The 24966-nt window shown below is 42.2% G+C and overlaps 1 protein-coding gene across 1 annotated transcript in view; it reads left to right on the forward strand.

Annotated features, from left to right (window-relative positions):
• The window catches only part of LOC120547961 (ras and Rab interactor 2-like), a 36391-nt gene extending 13650 nt beyond the window's left edge, over positions 1-22741 (forward strand). The window contains exons 6-10 of the mRNA XM_039783802.1: positions 4476-6125; positions 16831-17139; positions 19065-19196; positions 19301-19464; positions 20917-22741. Of these exons, the coding sequence (XP_039639736.1) occupies positions 4476-6125; positions 16831-17139; positions 19065-19196; positions 19301-19464; positions 20917-21393 (2732 nt within the window). The 3' untranslated portion in view covers positions 21394-22741. The remainder of the gene's footprint in view (positions 1-4475; positions 6126-16830; positions 17140-19064; positions 19197-19300; positions 19465-20916) is intronic.
• The last annotated feature ends 2225 nt before the right edge of the window (positions 22742-24966 follow it).

Raw genomic sequence — 24966 nt, forward strand, 5'->3', positions numbered from 1 at the left:
CTATTGTGATGTATGATGTATGAATGCACAGTTAGGATTCTGTATTTATGGCAGAGATGGGGACTGGAGTTTGAGATTTGGACTCGAGTCTCACACGTAGTGACCTCAGACTTGACTTGAGACTCGTCTTCAAAAGACTTCAGACTCAACTTGAGATTGGTGACTCGTGAACAATTTTTATTTTTTTCAGGAAACTTCTGATGAGGTTATTCCCCTCCCTGCGTAACCTATAACCTACAGTACTTGCATAACACGTAACATGTACTGATCTGCTGCGCGCGGCTACACGTGAGAGAGGACAACATGCCATTCATCAGAATCTTTGGCTTTAAAAACGTCCTACAACAAGGTCCACACAAAATAAGCGCTGAATGCAAAACGTGGACTCTACTCAAAGACGTGAGACTTGGCACGGCATTTTAGCTCAGAGACTTGTGAGCATCTCTGATTTATGGCATTGTTTCTGGTATTGCTCATCACCAATCTGCATGTAACCCATCTCGTATTTAGCAAATTGTCGTTGCTTCTTAATCCAATGTTTGATATGCTGATGTTTCTTGTCACTCTACAGTTTGGAGTTGGATATAATTGTAGGTTTGAAGGTTAGAGAAACAGCTTTGTTCCTGAATCTCAATATTTCCCTCTGCAGCTACAGTAGATGAATGCCTTTTAAAAGAAGGAAGGGATCCAAGCGTTTTACTTTGCTCTGCTGCAGGGATGCTTTACATCCTGGACATCAGAGGCTCCTGTTTTCCAAACTATTTGCACAGACATTTACAAAGATAATCCACCATTGTAACAGTATTATTACACATATTAAATATATTTAATTAATTAGTGTATACTAATTAACATTAGTATCATAAAGCGTGGTAATCAGAGTCTAATCTACTGCTCACTTTGACATGTCATAACTTTGTCTGCTTGATCTACACATGTTGTGTAAATTCTACATAAGCCCAGTCAGTAATTAGGTTTTTGAAAGATTCCCAGCTCGGCACGAATCAAAGTGACTGACGTCCTGTGCATTGTGTTAGCTTTGTCTATTTTTGGCTCCAGTTCAGCTGTCATACTTATGTCTCTACAAGTTGCCCTTGGCTTAACGTTGACTTTCCCAGTTCTTACGTCAGCACACCAAACCACATTCCTCTATGCTCTCAGTCCCTGGTGAGTGAGTGTGTGTGTGTGTGTGTGTCTGTGTCTGTGTCTGTGTCTGTGTGTGTAGATTGTACAGCAGCGCTTGGCATATACTTGTGTGAACACGCTTGTGAGTATAACTGAGTAATCAAAACAATTCCACGAAATTGGAAGTGTCGAGAACAAACGGAATGATCAAAACTGTATCTGATGACATAGCAGCAGTAATAAGTGATACACACAATAGGGCTGCTCGATTATGGAAAAATTCATAATCACAATTATTTTGGTCAATATTGAAATCATGATTATTCAACACAATTACTCTTTGACTTTTGGAAAGATGTTGCATAAATTGAACTTAAAAAAACAACAGTGAAACAGTTAAACAAATCAACAGTGAAAACACCTTGAATTGTGAAATATCCCTAAATACTTTTCACCTTGAATATTTGAATTCCCCATTCAGAACAGACAAAATAAGAGTTGATTTGCAAAACCTAAATGTGCAAAATAATCGTTTTTCTTGGTTACTCTGTTTTTGTGATCATTAGGAATCTAAATCGCGATCAAACTTCGATTCATTGCACAACCCTAGAACAAAAGGAGAATATGCTAATAGAAGAGAGAGTAAACAAGAGTAGAGTAGGAGGGAAATGGGTAAAACGTGTCTGTGTGTCAGAGAAAGAGAACAACAGAGAGAGAGAGAGCGAGACGGACCACAAACTACAACGGAAAGCAAGGAAGGGAGGCGGGAATACTGTGCTAACAGCCCGCCCACACACACATTACCAGGAGTGAGTCATAACACAGATTGAGCATGAGTGAGCGAGAGAAGCTTCAGCCAGTGCAGACACAACGGCGTGTCCTCTGCAACACCGTCAGAACTGTACAGAGAAGTTAGACTGAGTGTGCGACCGACAGCTCGTCTGTGTGTGTCACTGAGCTTTGGGATCACAGTGAGTATTGTTGCCCTCTCCTTTCTGCTCTGTAGTTGTGTGAAGGGGCTGCTCTGTGTCTGGTACAAGTATTCCTCATGCCATATTGTTCCCACTGGTGTTTGTCTGTCTTGTTTTGCTCTGTCTGGTACGGCTCAGACTCTAAAGGTTCAACATATTGTGTTACATTAGTATTGTTATTGTTATTAGTATTGCTTTTTTTCCCTCTTTCTCGTTTGCTAGGAAAAGATACGCTCCCTGACAGGCTGAGCCTCTAGTCTGCTAAAGGAAACAGGCACTTTTGCACGAAGCAGCATTTAGAGGTTTTTTGAGATTGGTTGTAATTGCAGGTCTTGTATTGAGTCATTGGGAGTGGATGAATGGACCAGTTGAAGTTGGCAAAAGTTAAAGGGGCTATATTCAAAATACTGAAGAAAACAAGTGGGCTGGGATTGCCTCCACACGGCTCTCACAGACCATTCCCCAAATTGTGAAACACCGTCATTTTGTGGCCCTAACATCTGGACCAGCTATCAAAACAAAGAACAAAGAAGCTTGGTTTACAGCACACACAGAGGTAGTGTGACTTAATTTATCTGATCGTCCTGATCAGATAAATGAAGCCATTACTTTACTATACCTTTACATATGCTGCTATATTAATGTTGTATGTAATATTAATGTTTTGAGTACAGAACCTTTAAGTTAAGCATTTTTTAGTCCATTTTTTTTGCTGCTGTTCACTGTAGTATAGTACAGTTTGGTTTGAGTTTATACAACTGTCAGCTACCAAAAGAACAGCAGGAGACAAACAGCTGTTTCATTGACAGTTTCATTGCTCGTCTGGCACCTTTAAAACAACATAGGTAAACACAGTAACTGATTCACCACACAAACATACAAGCAGACTAAGCAGGGGCCACCACAATGTGAAGGAAACATACTTCTGTGGCATTTGCTATTGCTTTGGCGCAGCCTGGAACTGCAGTAAGTAAGAGAGGGATTTGCAACTCAGCCAGTTTTAGACTAGTTCCAGTAATTGACATTTCTAGGCAATGCCATCACAAATGAGTAAGTGTGTTCAGTCAAATCATTGCCAATAAGAGTGACACTATTTCTGGTTTTGGCAATAGTGATGGAAATTCATGCTTTGAAAAGATCTACTGAAAATAACTGGGACGATCTACCGAAAATAACTGGAAAGATCTACTGAAAATAACTGGAATGGGTGTTTGTTAAAGGGGAACGTCACCACTTTTACACATCAAAGTCCGTTTACAGGTCTACTGCATATGTAAAAAAGGTGTATGAAGCCTTTAGTGTCTCCAGAGGGAGCTGTGTGGCGTCTGATAAATGTCTTCAGGTGATGGCTCTTGGGTCAGCGTCGGTTGGGATGAAGATGTAAAAAAATGTAAAATGTAAAAATTCTGAACACACCTCATCTCTGCTGCAGCCCGGAGGCTCTAGGCTACATTAGCAGCTACTAGCATAAGATACCCAAACTGTAGGCAGTCCAGTTGCATTGGATCACTGGTTATAACAGACAACCTCACATTCACACATTAGTCAGGGTTTGGCCCCTGACTATATCTCGCAGATGCTTGTCCTATACGAGCCTGTTCGCAGCCTTAGATCCTTGGGCGGGGCCCTTTTAATCATTCCAAGGTCGAGGCTTGTATCACACAGGTGATCGTGCATTCTCGATCAGGGCGCCTCCGCTTTGGAACGACCTGCCCGAGGCGATAAGGCTTGCTGATTCAGTAACTTCTTTTAAATCACTTAAAACTTCTTCATGTTTTTATCCCTTTTTATCCTTTTGCCTTTTTATCATTTTATCGCCACTTATTGACTCCTATAACCTGCTTATTTCGACTTATCTTTGATTTACTTGATTATTCCTATCCTTTAGAGCTGCCCCATCTTATGTTGTGTATTTATAGGTATGTGTATTGATCTGCTGTGTATATTTATGTTTTGTTTATGCTTTTGTTTCTTCTGTTAAAGCACTTTGTAAGCTGTTGTTTTTAAAGGTGCTATACAAATAAAGTTATTATTATTATTATTATTATTATTATTATTATTATTATTGTGGGTAATGTAGGCGCCAGGTTTTGACGAGGAAAAAGAACGCATTGGAATAACAAAGACGATAATTCTGGTTCTTCTGCATCGATTTTGATAATTTAACATGAGTCCAACAACATTATGAGTGCAATGCTAAATTAGTGGAGTACTCTTTATTTTGTCTGAAAGCTGGTGAAAAGGCTTCAAGCCACATACTACTATGTAAACCCCTGGGGATGAGACAGGGCCCAGACATATTACATGTGGTGCTTTCATGTTGTATTACACCCTGTCAACATACTATAGGTAGCATATTTCTCTCACTGTCTCACACAGGCTTCTGGGATGCTCATTGTTGCCACAGGAGGAAGGACTCGGTCTCCTTGTCTGGAATAGCTGCTCCCGAGAGACCACCTCCCCCTGCCCAGAGACCAGTCTCCTCGGCCACCAACCCAAGGCGTCCTCGGCTTCTAACCCGCACCCCATCAGAGCTTGAGTGTTACCAACCTAACGGAGCACTTTGCTTCATCAACCCCCTCTTCATAAAGGTTCACCAACCAGATGGTGACCACAGCACCGCTTCAAATCCCTCTGGTACAGCAAAGCAAGGCCTGAGGGAGGAAATTGTCAGCGACAGCCTAGAAACCAACAACACGGACACTCAACACCCTTGCAGAGACAGTCATCAGGTCTGTAGTTCAGAGAAAAGTGACAGCAGCCAGTTCGCTCAAAGCAACCTTCAGAGCCTCGACAGAAACACAGAGTTACCGGACATTGACAGCCAAACCAGTATCAGCAGCAGCCAGAAGCTAAGCCCTGCAGACAGCGTGCCGCGGTCCCCACCTCCACGTCCACCCCCGCCTCGCATTGTGCTGCAACGCTCAGCCCCTCCTCTCCGACAGCGCAGCATGCCGGAGAAGATCGCCTGGATCAACGTCCCCAAGGAGAAGATGGAGGATAGGGAGAGGGGCAGCAGCCTCCTTTCTCGTCTGGGCTCCTCGCTAAGCATCAGCCCCTCGTCCTCCCCTCCCAAGAGATTTAGCATCAGCTCCCCCATATCCATCCCCCGGCCCTCCCTGCCCATCTCTCTATCATCTCTCTCTTCCTCTCCACGCCGGGCCAAGGCCTCCCCATCATCCAGCCAGGAAGATGCCCAGTGCCACCTGGCGCTGGAGGACCAAACTATAGAGAAGGCCCTGATTAGGGCCAGACTGTCTCGGTGTAATGCTACCAGAACCTCCACCCAGGACTCCAGTAGTCCTCCAGATCCTTCGCTGATGACATCAAGCAAGGAGGCAGATGAGACAGGAGGAGAGGAAGAAGAAGCAGGCGAGGAATGCAGTGGCAGCGGCCAGCGGCTGAGCGACATGAGCCTTTCCACAGATTCCTCAGACTCTCTGGATTTCTCTCAGTCCTCGGCCTTCTTCCTTCCCCCTCTGCATGACCCCAGTCCCCCCACGGTGGCGGACTTTAACACCCACCTCCCCCTCTCCCTCCCACCGTCCCACCTGCCTTACTGCAGCATGGAGGACGACGATGACGAGGAAGACGACGAAGAAGAGGAGCCCGACTATGGCGTCAGTTTGGAGAGCGACCAGGACCAAGATCAGGACCTGACCATGGTACCGCCGGGTCACCGCACAAAGCGCCGCCCCAGCGCCAGCGCTCTGGTCCTGCAGAAGGCCCTGCGAGGGCAGCTGCGCAAGATGAGCGGTGTTTTCAACTCTCTGCTGACGCCTGAGAAGAGGGCGATTCGCAGGGTGCTGGAGCTGTCCCGGGATAAAGGCTCGTACTTTGGCTGCCTGGTGCAGGACTACCTGAGCTACATGAGCGAGGGTGCGGGCACCCAGGCCTGGCAGGGCTACGCCTCCGGACTGGAGCTGCTGCAGACTCTCCGCCAGTTCATCACTCAGATGAAGAGCTACCTGCGACAGAGCTCCGAGCTGGAGCCACCACTCGAGAGTCTCATTCCTGAAGACCAGATCGGTGAGTACCAAATTAAATAGTTCCACAAATCTTTCACGCTTAGCTCTGTTTTGTCATTCTTGTTATTTCACTAGTTTTGGCAGCAATGGCTTGTGCACTGGAACAATCGGCTTTACGCTTTAATAACAGTAATTGTGGGTGTTCGCATGTCATGTGTTCTCTCTGTTAGAGTGGCATGGTTGCTCAGTGGTTAGCACTGCTGCCTCACCGCTAGTAGGCACTGCAGATCCCTGGCCCGGGCATGGCCTTTCTGTGTGGAGTTTCCATGTTCTCCCTGTGTTTTGTGTGTTTCCTCCGAGTGCTCCAGTTTCCTCCTAACATAAAGACATGCATTCTAGGTAACTAGGACTACAGTTGCAAATTAGCCGACTGGCTAAAACTAGCGCACTTACAAAAAATATATCTTAGATTACTGCTGAAATGCTGGGGCTGCTCGATTGCAACATGTCTACCTTTTAAGCATTATGACCTCAGGCTCAACTCAACGCGGAGGGTGGTGAGAGTCATTTATGTATGTGCTTGCAAATATTTTAATGATTATTTTTAGGAAGTGTGAATGATTGATTTATTTATAGAGAAAGCTTAAATTCTACGGAAACGCTGTGTCACAGAAAGCGTGTTCAATGCAGACACAGCAGTTTCACTTCAATATTCTAGCAGTGAGGACATTGGAAATTGTCCGTGTTTGCAGCTGGATGTGTGCACATGGGTTTATGCATCCCTGGTGGCCATCAGGCTATTTTTTGTTAATCGTTGTCATGTATCCTGGTAAGTCAGTATCCCTTTGAAAAACAAAGTAAGGACAGGCGAACATGGAGTCGAATCAATCTTACCTTTGGAAACGGAGTGCAAAGCTCCTATAGCCCAATACTAACATTTGCATTTCCCTCTTGTTGCCCTTTATTATATCTATCCTTTTATTGCATTGTACAATATCATGAGAGCAACATGAAAGGGGGACCAGACACAACCACACACACACACACACACACACACACACACACACACACACACACACACACACACACACACACACACACACCTGCCGGAAGAGTGGTCTGAATCATTTAGGCGAAGATTCAGTGGCTGCATTAGACCTTGGACAGAGTAACATGTAAACGAGAGCACAAAGAGGGTTTTATCTCAGGAGGAAGGGAGCTGGTGAACCAACCTGTTTCTACTGGCCCCGTTCAAATGGTTCACCACAGGGCTGTGATTATGGAGTCATGAACTGGGTGAAAAACTGCTGTCTTTTATCAGTAGTCATCACACAACGTGAATACTAATCTTGAATGCTGACATTTTACATTTTCATGTTAGTTTTTTTAGCAACTTTTTAATTGTAAGAATTATGTTTTTACTTAACTTATTTGAAAATGTTATGGGTGGCAATGTCAGCATCTGTATTTTGTCAAAGGGGCACATCCATAGATATAGAACAATATATATCTATGGGCACATCAACCTCTTTACACAGTTTGGAAGATGGTGGTGTTTACCAAGCATTGAAAGTCAAATGAAAGACCATCCAGTTGGATTATGGGAAATGTAGGATATCCAGCTTGACCCATACTAGGGACTAAAAGTCAGGATATTGATCTTGGATGCTTTGATTTGATCATTCATTTAATTTAATCTGTGTTTCACAAATCAAACAACATTATGGAAGTGACATGCAACAGCAAATGCTTCATTATCACCTTACATCATTTACGAACTGATGCAACACTGCTTTAAAATGTTGAGCTCTGAATATGTGAGAAGGTCTTTTCCAGCAAAAGTGCTTTGGCACACAGCAAGTGGTCTTTTTTATGGGGTTTGGGATTTTTGAAAATTAATTAGAATTGAGTAGGCATATAAATACATTTAAATACTTATAAATACACAAATCATTACATTACATGTCATTTAGCTGACACTTTTATCCAAAGCGACTTTCAATTAAGTGCTTTCGACCCTGAAGGTGCAAACTCCAGACAACAAGTAGTAAGTGCAAGTACATTAGCTTTAAATAACCAAAACTACAAAGAGCCATATGAAAGTGCAGCTTCAAGAAATATATATATATTCTTTTTCTATTTTTATTTTCTGTTTATCCGAGGTGTAGTCGGAAGAGATGTGTTTTTAGCCTTCGGCGGAAGATGCGTAGGCTTTCGGCCAACCTGATGTCAATAAGGAGCTCATTCCACCATTTAGGAGCCAGGGCAGCAAACAGTCGGGATTTCGTCGAGTGATTAGTTTTCCCTCGCTGTGAGGGGGCAAATCAGTTACCACTTTTATAAATTTATTTATAGCCATGTTTGGGTAAAATAAAAAAAGAGAGATATTGGTGCACTCTACTGCTCTCTTATAAGACATACAACTCCCTAAAAAAAAAAAACGTTTTAGGTTTGATTGGCATGTGCCTACTAATTCTAGTGCTAGTTTGTATGCTGTGTGTTGTGGTTGCCCCTTCTGCTGCCTGTTTTCTGAATGATCTATTTTCCACAGGAATGACACAATGGGAACTGCTGCGGTTTTAGTTCTTGGAATAGTTGCACAACATTTTGTTGTGACTGCTTCAGAGAGTGTTTTCTGTTCAACTCAAAGGCCAGCTGGCCCTGATGCATTTGGGTGACTGTGTGCCAAGTCGTCCACTCTCTTTTTTTTATTTTTTATTTTTTACTCCAACTCCAGTTCTTTTAAACTAAACTCTCCAATCAGAGTGAGGAAGATTTAAGGCAAGCCCCCTCCACTTTCTGTCTCTCTGTCGTTCTCTGACACTCTCTTTGTATTTCTTCTTGGTTTCTGTGTTTCTTTCACTCTCTCTATCTCTCTCTCTCTCTCTCTCTCCCCTCCGCTCTCCTTGCTTCAAAGTAATGTGCCAGTATTTTGACTGTTGGTGCTTTCACACAGTATTTAATTTAAAGGAGGGATGGGGCATTGGGACAAATTTTTTTACACAGTATGGTAACTTTTAATGCCTTAAAGGTGCCCTGCCACACGTATTTCATTACTTTGTGGAAGTCTGAAGTTCTACCATGGACTCTTAACATTTTTTGTGGAAAAAATTAGGGCTGCAACAAGGAATCGATAAAATTCGATTATTAAAAAAGTTGGCAACGAATTTCATTATCGATTCGTTGTGTCGCGCAACTATTACGCCACTCAGTCGCGGAGAAAAAAGCATTTCACACTAAATAAATTGAAAACGTGTTAATAAGATAAGCAAAAGCGACACGGCATGGCACAGGCGCACCACGGTGATGATTCAGCACCTAAAACGTCAACATGTTGGAGTCCTTGATGAGGAGGAAGGGAGTTCAACACCAGGGTAAAGTCGCTACACAATCCTACTTCTGTTCCGTTTTGAAGTGAGGAACGTAACGTCCCTCTTCTGGTGCTGGTGTGGTATTTACTCGTTATCCAGCTGACTAGCATGACAAGTTAGCGTTAGCTCGTTAAACAGTAGTAAAACAGGGGTGGTATAGTTTGCAAGACTAAAGATACGGTTTTATTCACTTGCCTTTTTTTTGGCCCATTAATTTTTTTATCTGTTGTCATGTGTATATTCTGTGCTTTGTCCCATATCAGTTATTGTTGACAAATATTTTTGTGTGTGTTGTATAAATTAACTTAACTTGCACTTACTACAATGATGGCAATAATTTAATGAATAAGCTTCAAGTGTGTGTGTGTGTGTGTGTGTGTGTGTGTGTGTGTGTGTGTGTGTGTGTGTGTGTGTGTGTGTGTGTGTATCTTGTCTGTATCTGCTCTTGGGTTACTTACCTTTACACAACTATTAACTAAAACAACAAGTATGTATGTAAGTATGTATTGAGTTGATGTAAATTAATGCTTTTGTTTTTTTTATCCGATTCATCGATTAATCGAAAAAATAATCGACAGATTAATTGATTTATTAAAATAATTGTTAGTTCCAGCCCTAGAAAAAATGCCTTGGTTACCTTGTTTCAAGCCATTCTAACGTGGTATAGAAAGCCTACAGGAAGATTTGTGCCAGTTGTCATTAATATTCAACGAGCTAAGCTGCTTGACTCTGATTGGCTAACCGCTAGCCAATGAGAGCCTGGCTATCAGCATCCTTTATCCAGCGCAACTGGGGGAGCTCATGAATAGTAATGAGCTCAGGCAACACCACGTCAGACTGACCAGCTTTTGTAATTGGCCTGATTTCTCTGCTTATTTCTTTTCAGTGGCTAGAGCTGACAGAGGAGGTAGCAGTTCATTTTCACATTCACGACAAAACACATATGGACCTAACATATTTCAAAACAATACAAGTAAAAACGGTTTTGTGCGGCAGGACACCTTTTAAATACCAGGAAAATGAATGCAACTTAAGCTAAATTATGCCAATTTATAGGTGAAAACAACAAATGTGCAGACAGTAAGGGAAGACAAACAAGAGTTTCAAACATGGAAGATGCTGTTGTTGTTCCCTTCTAGTAGCTCACTCAGCAACCCAAACATGTGTGTGTTTGGGTTCAGGATGTTCAGACGGGTGGGTGGTGGAGTGGGGGCGCCAGAAAAGAGTTCCTTGTATTCCACTCATCCCGCACAGTGAGGCTCCCTCTGGCAGATAGCCTGAGACAACTCTACGTCATGAAGCTGTTTTTGGTGCGCATTCCCATAAAAGGGGACGTTTGGCACGTTTTTATTTTAGCCTTTTACCGCACAAATTGGACCATGTGTGCCACCTACTTCAGTCAAGAGGAACAGGTTTTAAAAATGAATAGCTATGAAGAATATTATAAAATATTACACCAACACCTTTTGTGAAAGGCATAAGACGAATTCTGGCAGAAAATGACTAGTCGTGTAAATTTGTAAGTTCATATATTTATTTTACCACTCACTGCACTCTCAATGCCTACTGTTTAACATTGTCTAACGTGACAACTGCACATCATAGAGCTCTTAAACTTTGAACTTGATTAAACATTATACTCAAGAACTGCGTCTGACACTATCCCATAATGGATACAATTCAGTTTTTTGCTAAATCAAAGTGAAATTAATTTTATTGATTGAATATTATCTGTGATAAATACCATTAGACTAATCCATTTTCTAATCAGTGTTCTATTAGCTGTACAAAACGGATTTCAGCAAATCAGGAACAAGCATAAAGACATAACCCAAATTGGTATGTAGTTGCTGTGTGTTCATCACTCTTGTGGATCGTATGCAGTGTAACATTTAATGTGGCAATATTTCCTGAAGCATAGAGGGAAAAAATTACACTTACAGCATACAGTGTTCTTACTCAGATTTTTCTGCATCACCAACTGAATGCATGTAGGTTTCCGTATAAAAAAACTAACAACGCGGTGCATACAGTTTGATAGCACAGCTTTTATGGCAACAAGCACAGAGCCTAAAGGAGAAACTCTGGGTTAACAAATAAAGTTGATAACCACCATTGTGATACCCTTTATCTCTACACACTGGTTGCTGCTGGTTTGTTTGACCCAAGGATAGGTACGAAGGCTATTTTTTACGTATATTATCCAAGCAGGAAGCAAGCAATCTACTACGTATCAGGAGAGCTCCTTGGTTAAGTGACAAGACACTCTCCTCCTGATTACACCATTTTTACTACAGCGATTCATTTCCTGCATGGCTTTGCTATTCTGTGTGTATGGGTGCTTTTGAGTATGTTTACTGTAATTATATCTGCCTAAAGTTTTGCCCCAAAATGTTGTTTGGAGTGAAAACTAGCACAAAGGAATACAATGCATTTTTAAATCATTGGGAGAATGAGCATTGAAGGCCATTCCACTGTGGCAAAGAATCGCAAAACTACAACCACAAAAATGTGATAAATACATGCCGCATAAATGCAGCAGTGTTAAGAGGGTGGCAAAAAGGGACAAACTGAAAAGAGTATAAGGTCTGTGAAGACTACCTCTTTAATTAATAAATTATGGCTGGACGATGTGAGGAACATATCTAATTGCGTTTATTTTGACTGTTATTGCAATTGCGATATGAGTAATGATATCGGAGGGAATGGTCATTTTTGCATCCTAATTCTCATTTTCATTGAAAAATATGTTAAAAGGATCATGGTGTGATATTTGCGAGGATCTGTACCAAAGAAAGATTTTTTTTCTTAAAACTTGACTTGTAGGTCGGGACGTTTCTGCAGCACCACAACTCAGAATGGTAGTTTGACACACATTTTGCCTTTTAAAGTGCCCATATTATGAAAAAAACACTTTTCTGGGATTTGGGGTGTTATTTTGTGTCTCTGGTGCTTCCACACGCATAGAAACTTTGAAAAAAATCCATCCATGCTGTTTAGAGTGAGATATGGTTTCTGAATGGGTCCTGCCTTCAGTCTCTGGGTGAGCTGTTCAAAATCGGCACGGCTTGTGACGCCACAAGCCGAAACGTAGCTCGTAGCATTAGCATGCTAATGCTAACGCTAGCATGCTACCTCGTTCTCAATAGCAAAGCACTGCTACAACACACACAAGTTCACCATAATCTACAAAAGAACTACTTACATGTGTGCCCTCATTTAGAAGTCTCCCAGCTAATCCTGCCTTGTAACTGACCGAAGTTGAAGAAACAGCCTTTCTTTTACTGTCTAGCTGAGCTAGCTAGCTGACATGATCTACATCTGAGCTACTGCACATGTGCGAGTGCAATCAAAGATAGTACAGAAGAAGAAAAGAGGTCTCACTCCATAGCTAAAACAGAAACCAGGTGAAAAGAGGATCTGCAGCAGTGAGAGAGAGCTGTGCAGTACAACAACAATATGGTGTTTTTTGAAAATTAAACCATGTAAACCTATTCTGGTACAACCTTAAAATACAATTATGAACCTGAAAATGAGCATAATATGGGCGCTTTAAGAAATATTGTGCAGCCCTAGTTGACTTTACCTTGTAGAGTTATGAAGGACAAGATGTTTAGTTAAAGGTTAGAAGAGGACGGAGAGGATGTTTGGTGAGAGGATGTTTATATCAAGCGGGAAGAGGCTCTGTTTGTGTCTGATTGTTGCAGACTGACTCCTCTGTGTTTCCTGCCTTCTTGTCTTTTATATAACACAAAGGAGACTGTGACTTGCACCTAGCGGTTTATCTGGGGAAGTCACAGTGCCATGTAAGCGAGGTGCATGGATTCCCTGTGAAGCCAGAGCAGGACACAGGAATGCGGAGGGGTAAGCATTCACTCTTGGCCTCCAGTGTCCGAAATCAACATTTTTTTTTTTTTTTTTACTTTTTGCCAAGTCAGCGAGTAGATAAAAAAAACGACGTGCATACAGCAGAGGAACAGAAGAAATTAGCTGCAGCTTCGACTTTGAAGACTGAAAAACGGAACTGTTTTGGTAAAAACATTTACTCGCCACGTGGCAGATAGCCCTCTGAAATTTACTCGCCAAACGGAAAATTGGCCCCACATTTGCCATCTGGCGAGTGTTGATTTCAGACCCTGTTGGCCGCTCCTCTAAAGTGGGGAAAACTCATGGCCACACTGAAACTAAACTTAAAAGCCTGTAACACACACAACCTTTACTTTGAGCGGTCTCATTTTCTATGTCTGTACATCTGGACTTTTCTCCCCTTTAGAATGACATAAACAGAGCCCTTAACTTTATGCCCAGAGTGAAGAATGTTGGCACTGCGTTCCCTGTTTTTAATCACTGTAACAGACCTGCGGGGAGTCAAGGGATTATTGAGCTCCAGGAAGAAATGTTAGGGAATAAAGTAACTAGATTAAAAGAAACTAGATTATTTTATATTATTAATCTGCTTCATGGCTTAAGTAACTTTTCAGGAAAATGTGCCCACAATTGCCTGTTTCCAACCTGCCTGATGTGAATATATGCTGCTTCTCTCAGTTATCAGTTATATATATATAAAATAGTTAATTGAATATCTTTGGATTTAAACTGTTGGACAAAACAAGACATTTGAAGACATCAACTTCAACGGGCCCTTGTGATTGACATTTTTCATTATTTTATCTTTTTTATTTTATTATCAAATGATTAATCGATAAATCAAGAAGATAATTGTCAGATTAGTCAATAATGATGAAAAATTGTTAATTGCAACTCTAGTACTTTTGTCTAGCAAAACAATGACACAGGAAATTAGAGAAAAAGCTTTTTTGTCTTGACCTTCTAGCCTTATTTCTCACATTACTCTTCTGAAGAAGGGGAAGTGTGATAGTTAAAACATTTGATTAGTACTTGTTCCTGTTGCAGGTTGTGTCGGGGAATACCTGTTTTCTGGGTTACAATTTCAAAGCTTTTTTTTTTATTTCATTACGCAAGCAAATACTTTATTTCACAACGTTTCGTTCAAACGGACCTTCCTCAGGTGAATTTACAGTTCACATTGAATTGTGCGCTCAGGTAGTTTGGTTGTAGCCTAGAAATCTAGACGCACCCTAGCGGCAGCAAATTTATTTTGCAGCCAGGGGGCTCTAGGCACTCTCCGTTGACTTGCGAGCTGGAAAAACCAAACTCTGGTCAGGCCAATCGCATCGTGTATAGAGTCGGTGGGCGGGCTTATGGCTGCTACTGCTGAGGCAAATTTATGATTCGTGATATTGGGCTATATAGATAAAAGTGACTTGACGTGAAAGTGGAGTATAATTGAGAAGTTTTGTTCAGCATGACTTCTCATTTGAGCCACAGGAAGTTTCAGTGATACTTTCAGGATGTCACCGGGAACATAACATGGTAGGAAGATGGTTGTTTCCAATTAGACAGGTTGTCTTTTTTTTATTAAAAAAAACCTCATCATTAAGTCAGAGAAAGTCTCATCCTGGATTACTAAAATTAGCTGTCCAACAAATCCTCTCAGTCTTACATTCCGTGTCACAGAACCAGACCAACACTAATCATGCTGATGCCAGTTAAACATGCCAGGCTTGCCCTCACTGACTGGCAACTGTCTATCGGTATCTAGTTGTAGAATGAGGAAGTGAGAATATTCTGTCTGGCTCAGTTCCAGCAAAGGTAGCAGTAATGTGGGTGTGGAGACATTTTTCCAGTAAGAACAGTCAAGGAGGTGAAATTCAACACCTCCTGACACTGACAAAGACAGATTTTTTTGGGAATGCCATCGGGCTGTGGTGGAAAGTAAAATCTGCGTCTGCAGATGTGCTCAGCCAAAAAAAAGCTGCTGACTTCACCCCTTTCTGGAGGAAAGTCAGCAAAACACACACACACACACACACACACACACACACACACACACACACACACACACACACACACACACACACACACACAGTCCTTATTCAAGAGTGCAGTGGTTTGGCCTCCCTCTCTGCATCCATCCTGTCTGTGTTATGATATCATGGTTTGTAATAGTCAGACTGCACACACTGAGCTTGTAAACGCTGATGTCGACATGTTATTGGCCGCACGCTGAACTGGATAATTCTGCTCCAGCAACAACTCAACTGTATTCGTATAGCACCTTTCATACAAGCTGTTAAGGCCGCCGCCTTAGCTGCAAAGTGCTGCGGGAAACCCTGACTTTACTGCAATGCAGCCTTTAAAACCAGAAAATAAAAAATCAACACTTGTGTCATAAAGCCCAAAGTCCTTAACAGAACACAATTTAAACGCAGATTATAATGCAAAAAACAAGACGATAAAATGTTAAATAAATCAACAAATAAAACAAACAGAACAAAAGGGTTAATAAATGATTAAAAAAAAAAAAAGAAATGATTGGTTGCCTGGGGAGCTCACCTGGTAGAGCGCGCGGCCATGTACAGAGGCTCAGTCCTCTGTGGGTTTGGTTCCGACCTGCGGCCCTTTGCTCCACGTCATTCACCCTCTCTCTCCCCTTTCATGCCTAAACTGAAATGCCTAAAATGGCAACAAAAAAACCATTATTCCAAATTAAAAGCCAGATTGAAAAAATAGGTTTTTAATTGCCTTGCCAGTCTAATATCCAGGGGCAGTGAGTTCCACATTTGAGGAGTGTAAAAGCAGATTGCACTTTCCCCGGTACTTTTATGGGACACATAAGGAACATTTAAAAGAAAGCCATAGCAGAGGACGTAAGTGATACTGCTGGAACATAAAAAAAAAGAAAATGACTTATTGTATGTATATGTATGGAGGAGCGAGGTCATTTAAAGCTTTTTAAAGTAGAATGACTTTAAAACCAATTCTAAAAAATACAGGTAGTCAGTGCAGTGTCTTAAGCAGTGGGGGAGATGTGATCCATTTTTCTTGTTTTAGTTAAGACTCTGGCCACAGCATTCTGAACTAGCTGTAGTTTCTTTTAGACTGTTTTAGGTAATCCAGTAAAAAGGGTATTGCAACAGTCTAATTGTCTTATAATAAAAGCATGAGTGAGTATTTCAGCATCTTTTTAAGTTAAACAATCTGGCTGAAAGAGGGATGTTTTAATAACCTTGATAAAATGAGAATTAAAATTTAAAGCCACCAAGCATTGAGTACATTTCTTCTCTCGCTTAAGGGTCTGATTGATTGATGACCATTTGATTTTGTCGATGAAAATGTGTAGTAATATATATATATATATATAATAAAATTGAGGTGATGCATCGTTTCGTGATATCAAATTGATTCAAATTGTTGACAGGATAATCTTATTGAACCGTGAGACCCGTGAAGATTCACACCCCTAGTGTTAAATAGGAACAACTCTAAGAAGATCCCTGTAAGAAAGTTCAACTGTTTTTCTCTTTTCCCTAGACCAAGTCCTGGAGAAAGCCATGCACAAGTGCCTCCTGAAGAACCTGAAACCGGTGGTGAGCGCCGCCCTGCAGGAGTTCCAGGTGCGCAGTGGCGAGTGGCAGGAGCTGAAGGAGAACCTGGCGTTGGCCAAGGCCCGGCAGCCGCAGGAAATGGGCGTGGCCGACACACTGCCGCCGGACCCCGTGGCCATAGAGAAGATCAAGCACAAGTTCCACACCATGAGTAAACTGTACTCCCCTGAGAAGAAGGTCACCATGCTGCTGAGAGTCTGCAAGCTCATCTACACCATCATGGAGGACAACTCAGGTGAACATCTGAGTACTGCACCAATGTTCTGCAATATGAGAAACACAATGATCCTCAAATCAATTAATTAGGGCTGTCAATCGATTACATTTTGTCCCAGTTGACTCGCAAATGAATCACACATTTTTCATCAGTTCTAAATGTACTTATAAAAGGGATACTTTTAAAGTTTTTAATGCTCAAGTGGTATTAGAGACTCAACATACTCCGTTGTAACTCACTTCACATCGACAGTACATGCAAATAATGTCTTGAAGGTCTTTGAAGCTCAAATTGCCATTCAAAAGACCCTTTTCCTTATCCATTATGCTCAGGAATCGTTGTTTCTGCTATCCATCCACTCCCGTTGTGTATGATGATGTATGAACCCAGCCCTACTGACTGCCTGCTCTGTGCTGCTGTGCAGTGGACAGGGGGGAGAGAGGAGCTGTAGACCGCATGCATGGGAATAAATTGCAATAGGAAGTCGCTAAGTGTCTGAAAAAGTCTAGTGAGAAAGTAGTGAAGTTGGCAACACTGTCCACAATGTTACTGCTGCATCGCTTCCTGATCTCGCAAACTACAGAGCGAAATCACAGAACACACATGCGTTAGTCTCGCATTGCCAGACCTTCCTCCACAGCGCTGCAAAGGAGGGTCTGGCTAGTCCACACAGCATTCCGGGATAGGAGAAAAAGGTGCTCAGGTTTATTGGCATTTCTTTAAACAAATCACAAACGTCTTTGGCGGAGCTAAATCCTGAATGGAGCCCGGTGCCGCTGCAAAATAGTCTTGGGAAGGAACTTGATTTGGTTGAACAGAAAACTCAGATTGAACAGATAGTGTAGCTAGCTGTCTGGATTTACTCTACAGAGATCTGAGGAGCAGTTAAAGAGGCGCTATGCAGTTTTGGCAATTTCTTCACCTTTTGCTCGCAGGTTTCTCTATAGAGCTCCCCCTATAGCTTCGGAATAGATATTTGGCAACACCGTTGTAAAAACTCGTTGGCGACTCTCCCCCCTCCCATCTTCTCCCTCTGGTCATGTGCATTTGTTTTTATAGAAGCAGGCGAACGCATGGAGCCATGTCCGCTGAGGTAAACAGCTATTAAACTAGCTAGTAAGCCCGTAACAGACAGCGATCATAATAAAAACCTTTAAAGACAATAGCAAACATCCTGAGGTCACAATAACAAGAAATACAAAGATTAAACCGAGTTTAACGCCATGCAAGAACGCCAAGTCAGCATCGGATTAGCAAGCTTCTGTTTGTCTCAGTTCTCGCCATTCTGAAAACGCAGGTCCGATGTTTACTCGTGTCTGACTCCTCGCTCGGTCAGTCTGCCGTTTCCTCTTTCTCTGTTCCTCCGACAATACTTTCCTAGCTTTCTGCTTCTTTTTTGCCGGCTTAGCCATGACGATAGTGTAAAAAACTCCATCGCTACCTTGTTCTTATAGCTAGCCGGTTAATTTATATGTGCAGTGGCGTGAAGCAATTTGTTACACTGTGAGACCTGATATCACGTGATACTTCCTGACGCTGAGGCCAGTTCGCCGGCCGAAAGTTGTAAGGGTGGTTTTTCCGCTCACAGGCGCTAGGGGGAAGCGAGACGATCACCATTCAACCCGAAAAAAAGTCATATAACCATTCCAATGACTCTGAAGTTGATCAGTTAAGGTAAATTAAGCTAAAAAAAAAAAAAAAGAAGGACATACGGCGAAATTTCCAGCAGCGACGGAGCAATCCCGGAAGTGGAACATCGTGGATATAGACTAATTTCGCGTAAAAAAAAGAATTATAGCTGTTAAAAAGAATTTCAGATAACTCATTATTAATGCATTTTGACAGACCTACAATTAATACGATTTAAAAAAATCTGTTAAAAAATATCAAATGATGAAATTGAAAGCGCAGGATCTCACAATGTGGTCTCGTCTGCCTCTCAGGTCGTCTGTACGGTGCTGATGACTTCCTGCCCATGCTGACCTATGTGTTGGCCCAGTGCGACATGCCCCAGCTGGACAACGAGATCCTTTACATGATGGAGCTGCTGGACCCCTCTCTGCTCCATGGAGAAGGTCTGTTTGGTTAAAAGTCCACCCTGAACACCCCACAGAAAAAGAACATTTTGCTTTGGACCGTCTATGTTCATATTGTTAACCCTGTGTCTACGTGTGTTCAGGCGGCTACTACCTGACCAGCGCATATGGAGCCATGTCCCTGATTCGAAACTTCCAGGAGGAGCAGGCAGCCAGAGTGCTGAGCTCTGAAACCAGGAACACCCTCCACCAGTGGCACCGCCGACGCACCACCCAGCGCTCCGCCCCGTCCATCGATGACTTCCAGGTAGAAGCACAGTCACTGGAGGCTTCGCCTTCAATCCTCTTCTTTCCCAAAAGTAATGTTGACTTAGCTCATTCTTAAAGTTACAACAGTCGCAAGCACCTGGATTTTGGCATTTTTATAGTTTTATAGTAGTTGAGTTTTTTTTTAAACATTTTAAAGGCTCGCTTTAAAGGCAGGGATTGCTCTTGCATTAAGCCAGCCATGAGTAGGGTTGGGCATCAAGAACCGGTTCCAAATTAGAACCGGTTCTAAAATTCAGAATTCAAGCTGTTGTTTTAAAGTAGGCCTACCCTTCTGTCATATAGTGGCTCTTGACAGTTTGTTACCGATTGACTGGTGAAACACGCTGTTGTTACATTTAAAATCTATTATTTAAATATGTGGGTTATTAACAGATTCTTTTTTTGTCATAGGAAAAACAACAGCAAAATTAAACTGTATAAAATTATAGGTTCCTTATACTCAAAAAAAGTGAATTTTGAATATGAATAAACATGAATGGTTTAGAAGTTTTTATAATTATCTTTTTTCTTTGAAATAAGCACGTGACCTAAAAGAGTTTGAATCGAGATTCGATAAGAACCGGATTAGATTAGCAGAATCGGAATTGATAAAATTGAAACGATACCCAACCCTAGTCATGAGTTCAGATTGTAATATGAAGTCCTATTGGTTCTTCCAGAAAGTAGATCTTACCGTCTACTTCAACTCTAGAATTAAATCTAAAAGCCATTGTTTCTTAGCATTACCTACAGTAGACTGAAACATCCTGAGGAGCTATTCTGCTAAATCAGTATCACCATGTAAAGTGCGTCTTAAAAATCACTTAACGAAAAAGCAGTGGTTATTTAGTTGTTTTTTCTTGCATTGCCTTTGATATGTTTTACCTTGACTTAATTGCTTCTCAGGACGAATATGTTTTTCTTTTGTTAGAATAAGAACTAAAAACAGATTACAATAATTACATTTACGACTACAAAGGCAGTCAGAGAGCGCAGACCTCTGACAAGACATGCCCTATCTTGCAACGTTAATGCAGTGTGAATTTTCCCAGTCAGGAACTCATTTTTCTGACCACATAAATGCAGCACAAACGCCCTAGAGTGAAATTATCTCTAAAATTATAATTAATTATAATTTGTATATCCACCCCTGATTCGGATCCGCACCAAAATGTAATGGGTTCGTCCTTGGTCCATGCTACACCCTTCCACCAAGTTTCGTGAAAATCGGGCCATTATTTTTTCCGTAATCCTGCTAACAGACAGACAAACAAACAAACGGACAACTTAACCGAAAACATAACCTCCTTGGCGGAGGTAACAAAACAAAGAAATGGCAAGTTCAGCTTCCGTGCTAAGCATACACCTTAGAGTACCATCCAGAAATAGTGTTGAGTATGTTCAGATCTCCAATGTTTGGCTGATTGAGGTTTTTCTGTCTGTCCCTCAGAATTACCTGCGGGTGGCGCTGCAGGAGCTGGACAGTGGCTGTACTGCCAAGACCATACAGGTCCGCCCGTACGCCTCAGTGGAGGAGGTGTGCCACCTGTGTGCCCAGAAGTTCAAAGTGTCGGACCCTGAGAACTACGGCTTGTTCCTGCTGATGGAGGGCAGCAGCCAGCAGCTGGCGCCAGACACCCACCCTCAGAAGATCAAGGCAGAGCTCCTCAGCCGCACGCAGGCCACTCCCTTCCACTTTGTCTTCCGCCGCGTGGCCAAAAGCGACGCCTCGCCGTCAGATCCCCCCGATCGTACACCCAACTTCAACAGCCTCACTGTGGCCGCGGACCCCCACGCCAACCTGAATCAGCTCAGCATAGATATGTCCGCCCCTTCCCCCCAGCCCCCTCTCAGCTCAGGCCTCAGCCCCACTCTGAGCCTCAGTCTGCCGCCCAGCCACATCAACAGCAGCTCTATATCTCTATGACTGTAACAGAGGGGGACTGAAAGTTTGACCCGTTCATTCCTATGAGAGTTGTTCAGTGGCGCATCCGCCAAAAAGTTTCTAAGCTTCCGGGTTTGCTTCCATGATATGTGACCAATGACTACGCGCAATAGTGTTTTTCTCGCTCGGCCCATAGACTTTACATTGTGGTGACATCACAGGTTTTTGAATCGCTTTTCTCGGCTCGAGGGAAGTTTTTCAAAAATAAAAAGTCCATGTTCAATTCAATTCTGAATAGAAAGAGTTATAACCGCGCTTGTTTGCAGTCGAGGTGTCCTGGCAGCAGTTTTACCCGTCTCTTTTACAATGGTGGCCTATGGGGGAAATCCTTTCTGAGTCGCAGAGGGATTTTTGTTGCAATACGGCCAGTGGCCACTGGACAAAATCAGCGGAGGGGCTGAGCGCTGTATGTGGGGGGCCTGGTTTAAACGGGGGCTTATCTCTAACAACCGGGTTCAACCGGGCTATGTGTCTGTACAAAATCTGACTTCTCCTTTTGGATGGCACGTCTGTCTCAGTCAACATCCCACTCGCTGGAAAGTTCGGTCAGACAGACACCAGTGAAAGAGGAAAGGAAGAAAGGAGGAAAGGAAATGAAAGAGATTGAGTTTTTTTTCTTCCTTGGTTGGCTCTATATCTGGCATCAGGGCATCATTTTGCTGAGCACAACTCTCAAAGTCTAAACACACAGTTAAGGTAGAGCTGTTGGAGATAATGTACTTAAGACCACACCAACACTAAAATGTTTTCACGTGCAGATTCAGGGTCAGCTGTTCTTGTTGTTAACCTTTAGGGTAAATAGAGGGAAATCAGATCTCTGATACATGTGAGACTAATCTTTGATCAATTCTTTTAAATATACAACAGTTGCTGGTAAACTGTGTTATTATGTCGTTTGTGTTTTGAAACTGTTAATCCTCCAGATTGTTTCTATGTTTTTAAGGGTGTGGCGACACCCACTGGTGGCTGGTGCACATAGCAAGAGTCCCATCTGAAACAGAACAGTGATGGCCTCAGGTGGGAAGCAACGCAATACGCTGTCCTGCAAGGTATACCATGCAGCAACTAGTCTACAACTAGTTATTCTACTCCTCATTTAAAGAAAAAAACTGTACAGATACAACCTCAACACACAAAAGAGCACAGTACTCACCATGGACAACTTTTGAAAAAAGGATCAAAATCGATGCGACAGAACCAGCAGAGATATATTAATTAGATATTCCACACATCCTTCCTCAAAACCCGGTGCCTACATTACCCACAATGCAGATGCTCCATAATGTAAAAAAAAAACAATGGTGCCAAAAGTGTGGTGCCAAGGAAAAAAGAGATACAAGATATCGCCTTTTTATTTGAAAACTTGTTGGAATATCGAGTCAAACTTTGCCTCCTTTTCTGTTTTTAACTGGACATCTGAAGATAATCCAGTAACATATATACATATATATACATATATACATATATATATATATATATATATATATGTGTATATATATGTGTATTTCTTTGTCAAAACTATGCTGTGGCTACTGGGCCACTGGCTCATTAGCCAATGGTTGATTAGCCACAGCCACTGTTTCCCTTCTGTTTTGGACATGCAGTATTTCCTGTGCATAAAGTTGCATATTGGCAGGTAGATCCCAATATTATCAATGAAAAGGTATAATATACAATGCCATTTTTATTTGATAATCTTAAGGATTAACATTTTAAAATGTGTAAAATATTCTTCTTGCATGTAGTTTGTGTTTAAGGTGTAATGTTAGAAACCGGCAGTTCTGCTGGTGTTTAAAAAATGTAACATTCATTTATGTATTTACTGATTATCCTGGTGATATGAAAGAGAGTGTATCATACCTTTTATATATTGCTTGTTAAAGAGCATATTTTACATTGAGATTGACAATATGTGACAGAGGAACAACTGTGGCTGCCACGTAACCATTTTGACAATTCTCTGTACTACTGACAAATGTTAAAGGTTTTTATCTTGGTGAAAAAAAAGATATGGTCAGTTATGAAAAAGATGTGTGGACTTCAAAGCTGGTCTTGTCGTTCACAGTGACACATGCTGTATGGTTTTTGTAGATACTTGGAAAGACAGAGGTATGTGTGTGTATAGAGCTCAACAGTGACCCCCCCCCCCACACACACACACACTTTTTTGAGGGCTCTGGTTCCAGAAGTGTTTGTCCCAGTTCATTATCTCCATTGAAGTTTTCAGGAAATGCTTATATAAAGAGTTTTAAGCCTGGAACCAAGCCAACTAGCTACGAGATAAATCCTGACCATGAAACACTTGATTCGGCGCAAAAGAAAATTTTGAAACCAGCAATAAGAGAAAGGTACAAGTCCTTCAATACCCACCAGGTCTGGATTTGTTGCGGAACGGCTGCGGCCATGACTGCGCTGTAGTCACGAGGACCCATGAGATCTCGCGAATTCAGGTAGAATAGAACCACAAAACCAACAACAGTTAGTTTCCATCCAGAGGAGTAGAGGGGAAACAACTCTGTGCTGCGTTTTCAAGGTGTAGTGCAGGGAGATATGATCCGCCGTGAGCACGGTGTATTTTATTTTGAAAATTAACCGGATATTTTATTTTGTTTCTGTGCTCGACTTCCTGTCCTGCACTATCTGAATTGTGCCGAATTGCTGCAGAGCTCTCCGGCGTCCGGCAAAAATAGAAGCTCTGCGTATCTGTTCCGGAGGGCTGTGGACCGCCGGAGGGCTGCGGACCGCCGGAGGGCTGCGGACCGCCGGAGGGCTGCGGACCGTCGGAGCTGGGACGCAGTCGGAACGCAGCCGTTCTGCAGCCAGTGGAAATACACACGCTGACTTTAATGGAAACCTAATGACTCCGCCGCCGTTCCGGAGCGGATCCGCAGACGTTCCGCAGTTGGTGGAAATTGGGGGTTAACATTTCACATGGTAAGCGAGTTCCACCAACAAGAGACTTCGTTCTTACGCTAAGGATTGTGGGTAGTGTAGTATTTCTCCATAAGATCTCGAATAAAAGCAGTTTTTCTTAAAACAAGGTTGATTTCATACAGTATTGTGGCTTCTACGTAAGCAGAAACCTTTATTTCACAACCTCGGAGCTCGTGGTCCGTCTACCTCGGATGGTTTAGACATGTTGGCTAATAATCAAAATCCTTACGGAGAAAATGAATGGGATTTTTACTTCCGGAACCCCACTGTTGAGCTGTATACAGTGGGCAGGAGAGAGAATGTTACTGAGATGGGATCGCTCTGCAATACAGTCTACATCAGTATTGAGTTTGGGACGGTCTGTCAAAAAAATACTTGAAAGTTTCTTGTGAATCTAAGGGTTCCAGTAGTTGGGAAATCTAATTGATATGCTGTTTATGTACTGAGTGTATTGAACTGTTAACACTCCGTTCCTTCACGTGTCATGAGAGGTAGATGTTTGAGGTGTAGTTAGTAGAGAGGAAACCTGCCTTATGGAGGCAGTTGAGTATTGTAGCATTAATCTAACCTGTACGGAGCTCACCGTGTACATCTCTGGGGGCCAAGTGTTCACATTTTTCA

This window comes from Perca fluviatilis, chromosome 19 (genome assembly GCF_010015445.1).
Source record: "Perca fluviatilis chromosome 19, GENO_Pfluv_1.0, whole genome shotgun sequence".
In the NCBI taxonomy this organism is placed as follows: domain Eukaryota; kingdom Metazoa; phylum Chordata; class Actinopteri; order Perciformes; family Percidae; genus Perca; species Perca fluviatilis.